The sequence below is a fragment of the Tupaia chinensis genome, unplaced genomic scaffold, assembly GCF_000334495.1.
Source record: "Tupaia chinensis unplaced genomic scaffold, TupChi_1.0 Scaffold000489_1, whole genome shotgun sequence".
Taxonomy (NCBI): domain Eukaryota; kingdom Metazoa; phylum Chordata; class Mammalia; order Scandentia; family Tupaiidae; genus Tupaia; species Tupaia belangeri.
In genome coordinates, this window is record NW_006160001.1 from 5,516,598 (window position 1) to 5,527,487 (window position 10,890).

Consider the following 10,890-nt stretch of genomic DNA (forward strand, 5'->3'; position numbering starts at 1 on the left):
GCCGCAATCCCTTCTCCTCCATTCTCCTCTCGGGATTTTGGGCACGCACGCACACGCGCCCGGCGTGAGTTTTAAGCCACCGGGTCCGGGACACAACCGCGGTCGACTACGTGGGAGTCCAGCGACATAGCCATTACGCTAACTGCTAGTCCCCCAAAATACCCTTATTCTTAAGAAATATATAATTATCTAATGAGATATTTAGAAATAACAGAGGTTTATATATATAACTTATTTTCAAATTACTCAGGAGAAAACTGAAAACTCCGTGTGTGTGTGTGTGTATGTGTGTGTGTGTGTGTGTGTAGAAAAAGCATGTAGAGGCAAATAGGCAAAATGTCAGCCAGGGGTAAATCAGGAGGGCTATAATCTATTTTTTTTTAGCAGGGCTATACTCTGCTGTTGCAACTTCTCTTTAAATGTGGCATTACTTGCAAATAAAAAGTAATTTTTAAAAAATCTTCCTTGTTACGTTTTCTTTTCCTGCTTATTTCTGATTCTTCTGCCTTTCCTCACCTCTCTTGCTGTTATCTCCCCTTCAGGTGATACAATAATAGTATTTCTGACTCAACATTCTCATTCTTATCCTTTGGTCTTTCTTCCTGAAGGCATTTTTTGCTTTTTTTTCCCTTGCTGATTCTACACTCATTTTCTCCCTCTTTTTCCCCTCCTCTCTTTTTTCAGGATTTTTTGCCATAGAGGGCATACGTTTGCCAGAGAGAGACAGAAAGTCAGAAAGTGAGAAATCATACCCTCCCACCCCAGGGTAATGGCCATGCCACAATCCTTTCTCTAGTCTCCTCTTGGGATTTTGGGTATGCACACACATGCAGTTGGTATGATTTTAAAGCCACCAGGTCCAGGAATTGAACTACGGTTGGCCATGTGGGAGTCAACACCTTAACCATTATACCACCTCCTGATCCGTTTTCCTCCTCTTTTAGCATTTCTCTCTTCAATACTGTTTCCATAAGGGAAAAGTGCTTCCCCTTCAGCAAATATACTCTAGGCAGGACAGACTGAAAGTCCCTAGCTCCACGAAGCAAGCACCTGCATGGGACAGCTGGAGCTGAGTCTAACACCAATGACGGAGAGAGACGACTAGAGGTAATCCAGCCTCCTTGCGTGTGACTATGCCTTCTTTGCCAAAGTAGGTGACAATTCCTCCTGTGTTTAAAAGGCAGCTATTCCATGGGAATACTGAGGTAAACAAAAATCAGCCCAAGAGACTTAACTGTTGGTACAACTACTTCCTCCCCAGCTGGACAGTTTTTCCCAAGATCATGTGTGGGGGCTAGACATCAAACTGCTGTGTTGTTTTGTTTGTTTTTATTTATGATATAAACATATGATATAAAACGTGCATGTACATGTGAGAAAAGAGTGGGAAGAAGTGAGAGAAAGCACCTCAACAAGGTCTTGTCACAGGTTTGCCCAGCATGTTTCCTGGGGAACCCAAAGATCAAAACCTGTGGTCAGCCACGGGGCTTCCAGCCCTCAGTCCAGGATGCTATGGAATGCACTACCTGGCTGAGAAAACTTATGTTCGTTTAGACTTTCAAAATGCTATGCTTCAGGGCCGGTAGGTGGCATAGTTAAGGCACTGAACTCCCATATGGCTGACTACTGTTCAAGTCCCAGACCTAGTGGCTTTCTCTCTCTCTCCCCAGAATAATAATAAAAAATAAAATTAAATAATTCTTTAAAAAAAAAAAAGTTATACTTCACCACAAAAGAAAAGGTGCATTCAAAGATATTAAACTTGTGACCAGCAGATGATATAATGGCTACATCACTGGACTCTCATGTAGTTGACCATGGTTCGAGTCCTGGACCTGCTGGTTTAAACTCACACCAAGCATGTGTGCGTGTGAGCCCAGGATCCTGAGAGGAGAATGGAGGAGAAGGGATTGCAATGTGGCTATCCGCCCTGGGGGGTGATTTCTCACTTTCAGTCTGTCTCTCTCTGTCTTTCTGGCGAGCACAAGTGCCCTATAGTAAAACCTCTTAAAAAAAAAGATATTAAACTTACGCTTTTTCTGTCTTGAAAGATTTGTCACACGCAGGGCAATAAAGGGCATCGTAAAGTTCAGCATCCTCGGCCTCGTCACTAGCTCCACCTACGACAGGGAAGTCTAGAGTTAGAATCCTGTTGAATTAGAATGCGAATCAAACTAGGTCAACAAATTATGTCTCCACTAATGACAAGTTAGAAATGAAAATCTTTGTATTTATTAAAAAAAAACATTTATCAGGAGTTGAATTGGCCTTTTAAAAGCAACACTGTACTATAAGGATAAATAAACTTTCACATATATCACCTTATCTTTCAAGTTCTTTTCATAAGTCTATTTAGAAGAAAACTAAAAAATCCTCTAAGTCCAGGTGTGAGCCAAGTTTAGAAAATCAAATGTTGCAACCAGCAGATGGTATAATGGTTATGTCACTGGACACCCACGTAGCCAACTACAGTTCGAGTCCCAGACCTGGCAGCTTAAAACTCAGACTGTGTGTGTGTGCAAGTGCCCAAAATCCCTAGAGGAAAATGGAGAAAAAGGGATTGTAGTGTGGCAATGCCCCCTTGGTGGTGATTTCTTACTTTCTGTCTCTCTGTCTTTGTTTCTCCAGCAAGCACACGTGCTCTATAGCAAAAATCTAACAGAAATTCAAATGCCACTTTAATAGTTCTAACATGAAGCAGTTTTTCCCATAAAGTTTTCTTTAGTTTATCTCTTGAACCAGATTTGGTTCAAACTCATTTACAAATACTATCGACTCTTAAATGTTTAAATAAACATGCCTTATAACATTCCATCTTTATTAGACAAGTAAATCACAAAAGAACCTATTATATGTAAAGATAACATCTTAACAGATTTTCTAAGATTGAGGCTTTATTATAACAGTATAATTATTATCAAAATGTCAAAATATGATTGGCATTTGGAATTTATTATAGGATCAAGAAAGATCCTGAAGCAACTCTTCAATATTCTACATTTTGGTTCTCTGTAATAACTTATATTAAGATGATTTTGAAGGACATTTTTATTGAAATCATAAATGATCAAAACATATCCTAACTGTATAATGTTATTTTCCATTATGTGTCTACCTTCGACATATTGTATACATGAGATACTCTTTAACTATTGGGTTGTTGGAAAAGTCATGACATTTAATAAAGAACTCTGGATTTGAAGTTAAACCTGGATGTAAAGAGGGTCATAAGTCCTCAAGTATATCCCATAGCTTTCCAGAGGCTTAGTTTCTTCACTGGTAAAACAGAGATAATTCCATGAGCACATCTATATTTACAGTATATTGTGTGAAGAAGCAAGCAAGATCTTACCTGTGAAAGAACTTTATAAATTTTGAAACTATTGGGTTATCAAGAAAATCAAGACACATTTTTGCATAGAAAAGCAGAAAAATACGGCATGACTTTCCTGATGACCTCATATTTATAGTGTTTTACAATTTTGAAGCACTTTTACACATGCTATTTCTGATTTACTAATAAAACATGTCATTTTCTAAGCACGTTGAAGAAATAAAAGCTTGTCATTTATTATTTGGGCTATTAGTCTGATAAACACATTTGATGGTAAGTTAAAATTGATAAACTATGTTTAGATCATTCATTTTTTTTTAAGAGTTTTTTTTTTTTTTTGGAGAGGTTTTAGCTGTAAGGCGCGTGCATTTGCCAGAAAGACAGAAAAAGACAGAGAAACAGAAAGTGAGAAATCACCTCCCAGGGGGCATGGCCACCCGCAATCCCTTCTCCTCCATCCTCCTCTCGGGATCTTGGGCACGTACACACACCTGTCCTGAGTTTAAGCCACGAGGTCCGGGATTCCAACAATGGTCGACTACATGGGAGTCCAGCAACCAGCAACATAGCTATGCTGGTCCCTTAAGAGACTTTTTTTTATAGGGCACATGGGAAGAGACAGAAAACAAGAAATTATCACCCAGAATGGATGGCCACGCTGCAATCCCTACTTCTCCATTCCTCTAGGGATTTTGGGTGTGCATGCACACACGCATGGTTTGAGTTTTAAGCTGCTGGTCTGGGACTTGAGTCAGGGCCAAATTTTGGGAGTCCAGCACTATACCATTATGCCATCTGCTGTTCCATAGATCATTCGATTTTATTTCTCACAGAATAGCTGGAGACAGTAGAGAACATCAGGTTTGCAGATATCCTCAACAACGACCCTTCCAGGGTCTTCACATGCTTATACTCTAGTGATACAGGAATAGAAAACAAACATTTTGGCACCAACAGGAGCCTCCCTACAAACTTAGAAGCAAGAAGAATTTATATATACCACAAACTCCTGCACAATATAAACCTTTCTGGAAATAGCTGCTATTAAACCTATGTATGCTTAACTGAATTTTCTTTAATACTCAATCAGTCACACTTGTCAAAACACTCACTTCTAATTACTTTTGTGCAGCCAGAAGCACAAATCATTTAGATCATGGTCAAAAAGAATTTGCTAATCCAATGATCTTAGTTAGACTACTTTAATAGGCTGTGTTTGGCCCATGCAATCTTGCTTTCAATTTTTAATTATTTGTCACATTTAAACATTGGGAGATGCACATCAAAATCTAGATTTTTTTAGCTTTCCTTTAAGAAACAAACAAAAACTCTGGCATGGTCCTGGCAACTTACATCTCGAACTCAGATGTTCTGCAAGTTTTCATTTGCTCTCCCCTTCCTTACTGCCTTACTGACACCCCTGGGCATCTGAGTACACACTCTGCTATGCACAAGAAGTGTTTTTTTCCTAAAATTTCTTAGTAAATGGAGGTAATTACCATCCTGCCCATCTCTGAGCTCATGCTCCTCCGCTTCATCTTCATCCGATCCATCTCCAAACTCCTTTTCATACTGTGCCTCCATCTCCTGGAGCTCCTTCTCCAAGTTGGCCATAGTCATCCAGCTCTGTTCTCTGTACTGCTCTGCCAGTCTAGGTATACACAGCAGTCTTACTCCCACTGACGAGCATGTCCCCACATGGGTTTTACTTAGTTCTGAGGATTAAAATTCATCCCCTAAAGAGTCATCCCCTCCTAAGTTGTCAATGCTTATAATCTTAAAGCTGTGCTTAGGTGAAACTGGAGCAAAGTCATTTAAACCTATTACCTGTTACGTGGTTGATTTTAACTGCTCCACTAGATAATAGACTTGAGAACATACATCATTTAGCAACTTATTGAAAATGCTCAGTTGTGGCTAGAATGGAGATAGAGCAGTAAAACAGGATGCTCTTAGAGGCTACCATCATGAGAAGCTTCTAGGTTTGCATCTAGAGACCTCCCTGAGTGTGCCAGGTATGTGTGACACTGGTTGAGGGTGGATCGCAGTGACAAAACCCTGCTGGGAGTGCTGTCCCTCTGTCTCTTTATTTGCCTTTCATAAAATAGACTTAAAAGAAAAAGTTTATTCAGGAGATTTTAAGTCCAAACCATGAAATAAAGTGTTAATTTTCAAAAGATGAGGGCTAGGGTAGGTTAAAAAAAAAAAGTGAATAATTTTTATAAGAATGCTATAATGCTCTGGACACATGGCTTTTACAGTATGTCTTTTTTTGGGGGGGAGAGGTTTTTGCTATAGGGCACGTGCGCTCACAAGGAAGACAGAGAGTGACAGAAAAACAGAAAGCGAGAAATCACCCCCCGAGGGGGGATGGCCACGCTATAATCCCTTCTCCTCCATTCTCCTCTTGGGATCTTGGACATGCACACACATGTGCCCAGCATGAGTTTAAGCCACTGGGTTCAGGACTCGAACTGGGTTCAGGACTTGAACTGCGGTCGACTACGTGGGAGTCCAGCGACATAGCCATTACGTCAACTGCTGGTCCCTATAGTAAGTCTTAACAACAAAACTTAAAGGAACTAAAGTGAACTGAATATCTCAGAGTCTATGAACAAAGGGGCAGGAGTACATGGTGGGGAAAAGCAGAGACTCTGGAGTCAGGCTTCTCAGGTCCATCTTTGGGTTCTACAATGTACTAGCTATGTGATCTTGAGCATGTCTGCCTCACTTCCTCAAAAGAAGAGGACAAAAACATAGTTACTTTACAGCATCATGTAACAAAGCCCTACACAAAGTAAGAATTCAATTAATATTAGTTATTACTCAATTTCAGAACAATCTGTAAAGAATTTCAAGCATAAAGGAACTCTGAAGGAAACCATCCAATTCAAAATAAAAATTTGTACACAGTATATAAAAAACTACCCAGTAATGCCATGATTTTTTTAAGGATGAAGCCAGGATGACTGAACACATGAGGTGTCTACTAATGTTCCTCTGATCCCCCCGATCACCACCTATAGACGAAAGGACCCAGCCACATATCCATACTTGGCCTGCTTCAGCTTCTGCTGCCGCCGCATCTCCTCAGCCTTCCTTGCCTTCTCAGCATTCTGCTCTTCCACCAGCTTGCGATGTGCCTGCACTCTTCTATCTCTTTTCCGGATGAAAGCCACAAGCTGCCGGACAAGCTCGTTCTTCTCTTTCCTTGCTTTGTCCCGAATCTTTTTGTTCTCTTTTTCCATGGCTCGTTTTTCCCAGCGGTTTGAAGCTTGCCTTGTATCATATTCTTCCTTCCAAGCAAAATTCTTTTGAGTGCAGAAACTCTGCCAATAAGCATAGAAAGGATGGACTACCTGGTGACAAAGAAAAGAGGTAAAATTCTGGGTTTTTACTGGTTTTAGAGAAGCAGCAAATATTAACAATGCAAAAACATCTCCTAGTTCTCTTTTTTTCATGTGTATCACAGTTCTATTAATGAATGGAAAAGAGAGTCTTTCTATGGCTTTCCAGAATAAATCACTATTCAAATTTAATGAGAATGGAAAAACAATCTTACTGCTGTTTCCACTGACCAGTGAATGCGACCATGGTCATGAAAGAGAGAAATGAGGGGAGGCTGTAAGAGGGCTAATGCTCCCTCAAGAAGGAAGGGAGAAAAAGTGTGTTCCCTGGATAGAACCAAGAACCAGAACCAATTTTTTTAAAGTAAGAAAATAAGGAAAAAACATAGTCCTAAATGCTAATTTTAAAATGCTATGCCTTTTTCTCTTACCGTATCATAGTCACTCTGGGAGTCTCCAAAAGTTGGGAATTCCTCAATATCTTCTTCTAACACAGACTCTAATTCTTCCTTTGCAATCATTTCAAAAACATTACGATACACTGTATAAAAACCCTAAAAGAAATAATAACAGAAATGCAAACTCTTAAAACTTCTGTAGCCTGGGACCAGTAGGTGGCATGGTGGTTAAGGTGCTGGACACGCCCACATGTCCAAACACAGTTCGAGTCCTGAACCTGACAGCTTCCTTTATCCCTTTCTCTCTCTCTCTCTCTCTCTCTGTTTTTCTCTGGTCAAATTAAAATAAATGAAAGAATAAATAAAATTAAATAATAATTTAAAAAAAAAATTCTGTAGCCTAATCATAGGATAAGAGTTAAAAGTGTGCAACAAAAAACTGCAACAAAGACTTACAGGACCAAGCTCTGTCACTGCAAGTACAGTTAAGTCTCAATCAGAAGTTTTCACATATTGACAGTATTTAACTATGAAGGCAATATGTTTTCAGCTTATAAAATGAATATGGCTTTACTTTCCATTATAGAATAATTTTAGGAACTCTCTTTGTGTTTGAGTCTTACTTAAATGTCTAATTAGAAATTATAAGTGATGGGAACCAGCAGTCAGCGTAATGGCTATGTCGCTGGACTCCCATGTAGTCAACCGTGGTTCGCATCCCGGACCTGGTGGCTTAAAACTCACATTGGGCGCGTGTGCGTGCGTCCCCAAGATCCCGAGAGGAGAATGGAGGAGAAGGGATTGTGGCGTGACCATCCCCCCTGGGGGGTGATTTCTCGCTTTCTGTCTCTCTGTCTCTCTCTGTCTGTCTGGCGAGCGCACGCGCCCTACAGTGAAAATCTCTCAAAATAAAAAAATAAAAATATAAAAAAAAGAAATTATAAGTGATTAATTTATGTTACCTTTTCATCATCTCCATAACCAGAGTAACAGGCACCAGTAAAATAGTGAAGCAGATCTAAGCTGTCATCTTGATATTCTCCATCAAGCCCACCTTTAAGTAGCGCCTCTCTATGATTATCATACCTAAAAATAAAATTAGCACCAGTGAGTCCGAATAAATAAGAATCCAAAAGAAATTCTTACTATGAGACAGCCAAAACATTATTATACATTTCAATGAGTCCAATCCAACCAAAAAATTTTAAAGTAATAGCAACATAAAAAGACATAATCATCTTTCACAGAACTGCAGATTAAAACTATGCCTGTAACCTCTAATATATTATACAAAGCTAGCCCGCTTGAACAGGGGAATTTAAACAGCCAGAGAATTTCCATGACTCTTCCAAAAAGGTAGTTCCATTTCCACAGGAGAGAAAACATTACTACTTAGGATAGTGCTAGGGCCAGTCAGTGGCATGGTGATTAAGGTTGCTGGATGGCCAACTGTGTGGTTATGGTTAAAGTCATGGAGCCAGCAGCTTGAAAAAAACATGCTGGCACATGTACATTTGTGCCCAACATCGTAAGAGGAGAATGGAGAAGGGACTGCAGTGTGGCCATCCCTTCTGGGGGAATGCGTTTTCACTGTCCCTCTCTCTGGCAAGGCCATACACCCTTCGGGGAAAAAAAAAGAAAGAAAGAAACAATAGGACAGAACTGCACATAATCTGACATATAGACTAATTACACATTTGTGATCTGGGAATTTACCAACATGTGCCAGAATAAGACTCTATGTTTACATAAACTTAATCTAGGAGCCTTGTACAAACACAATCACTCCTCATAATAACTCTGTAAAGGTCATTATTATTGCTCTTTGACATCGTACGAAATTGAAGCTCAACAATATTAAATAACTTGTCATTAATAATCATAGTGCCAGCTGTAAGCAGTGAGGCTAGAATTCAAAACCAGATCTCCTACACTGAAAATGACTAGGCTTCCACCACTACAGCTGCTCATTGGCAGGATTGTGCATGTTTAGGTCATGGCTAAAACCTATACTTTCACAGCAAAAGGTTAATTGAGACCTGAAAACTCAGAACTTCAAACACAGAAATTTTTGTTTGTAAATAGTATTAAATTACCATATCATCATCAGTAAAAGTATCTGTAATAGATGTAGATGCTTAATTATTCATGCAAAGTAGTTTCATAAAAAATACTACGATTCTTGTATTAAAACAAAGTATCTGGGCTGGCCCTCTAGTGTAGTGGCTAAGCACCATGGATCAGGAGCCAGATCCCACATGGACAACTGTAGCTCACATCCCAATCTCAGAGCTCAGAGCTCTGAAAAACCTGCTGGCTTCTGTGTATGCCAAAAGTCTGGACAGAATGAAGAAATGGAAGAAAAAAGAACTGCAGTGTCACCACGCCTCATTGGAAGTTGTTTCTCGCTCTCTGCCAAATACACATACACACCCTCTTGAAATTTATTTAATTAAAACACAATATCTGTTTTTAAGGACCAATGTTCTTCCTGTCTGATATCTATATATTTATCATATACCACAGGGCCCTATTTAATGAGAAATCACTGTTCCATCATCTATAATATCAAATAGAAGTAATCATCTTTGAAGTCCCTACTTATCAAAATATTATATTTTCTATCATGAGACGGTGAGACATGCTTCAGGAAACACTCAAAACCATGGAATGTATTAAATTTAAACAACAACAACAACACGTCCTTATATTGACAATTCCTCTCAAGAAAATACACTACGACAGTGTGATGCTCACCATGCTCTTTCCTGAGGGTCACTCAACACATCATACGCTGCTTGGATTAATTTAAACTGCTCGGCTGCTTCTGCGGCATTATCCAGATTTTTATCTGTTAAAATAAAGTCACAAAAAATCAGTCATCACAGAAGTAGAGGACAGAATCTATGAGAGACCTCTTATGGCAAATGCCATAAGTCAGTAAGTACCACCCTCTCTCCCTCTTCATCACTGTCTACTCATCTCTAAGCCACTCCCCCAACTCATTTAAAATTTTCCATCCCAGCTCCTATCATCCTCCAGCATTTTCAATGTTCTCTAGCCTCCTGGCCTCCCAACAGCCACTTCTGATTCCCCCAACATGCCCCACACACACACGTACACACACGAATATATTCTACCCACTACAGAGAGAGATACTTGAAAAACACAAATCTATCACTCCCCTGCTTCTTACTCAATGGCTCACCAATGCCCTCAGTTTCAGATCTTAACCCAGTTTACTACAACTTTTGAGACCTGGCTTCTACTACCTGGTCAATTTCTTCCTCTTTCCTGTTTTCTTTTGCCTCTTTTTGTGTTCCCTACATTCCCACCTTAGATCTCCACCTAAATGTCACATTTTTTCTTTTTACTTTTAGGTTTTTGCCATAGGGTGCATACTCACTGGAGAGAGACAGAGAGAGGAAAATTGATAAACTGCTCCCAGAAGCAATAGCCACACCACAACCCCTTCTCCTCCATTCTCCTTTTGAGATTTGGGCAAGCATGCACATGTGTCCAGTGTGATTTTCAAATCAACAGGCCTGGGACTAGAACTGTAGTTGGCCATGTGGGAATCCAGTGCCTTAACTACCTTGTCACTTTTTGGCCACCTAAATGTCACTTCTTCAGGGATGCATTTCCTAGATAGTTCTCCCATTCTTTCCTAGCAACACATAAACCTCATCCAGGATGGGTATATATGCTCACAAGCACCTTGTATTTATCCTCAGACAGCCGTCCTCTACCACAATGAAACCACTTGTGTTCCAATCTGTGTGTCCTCACAGCCTGCACATGCCACCAGGGC

At 39.9% G+C, this 10,890-nt stretch overlaps 1 protein-coding gene across 1 annotated transcript in view; it reads right to left on the minus strand.

Moving 5' to 3' along the window:
* Positions 1-9,930, minus strand: part of DNAJC21 (DnaJ heat shock protein family (Hsp40) member C21) — a gene marked incomplete at its 5' end in the record, with an annotated part of 26,098 nt that extends 16,168 nt beyond the window's left edge. Inside the window, 6 exon segments of the mRNA XM_006156336.3 lie at positions 2,033-2,120; positions 4,834-4,985; positions 6,389-6,693; positions 7,113-7,235; positions 8,042-8,165; positions 9,837-9,930. Of these exon segments, the coding sequence (XP_006156398.2) occupies positions 2,033-2,120; positions 4,834-4,985; positions 6,389-6,693; positions 7,113-7,235; positions 8,042-8,165; positions 9,837-9,930 (886 nt within the window).
* Positions 9,931-10,890: the final 960 nt, after the last annotated feature.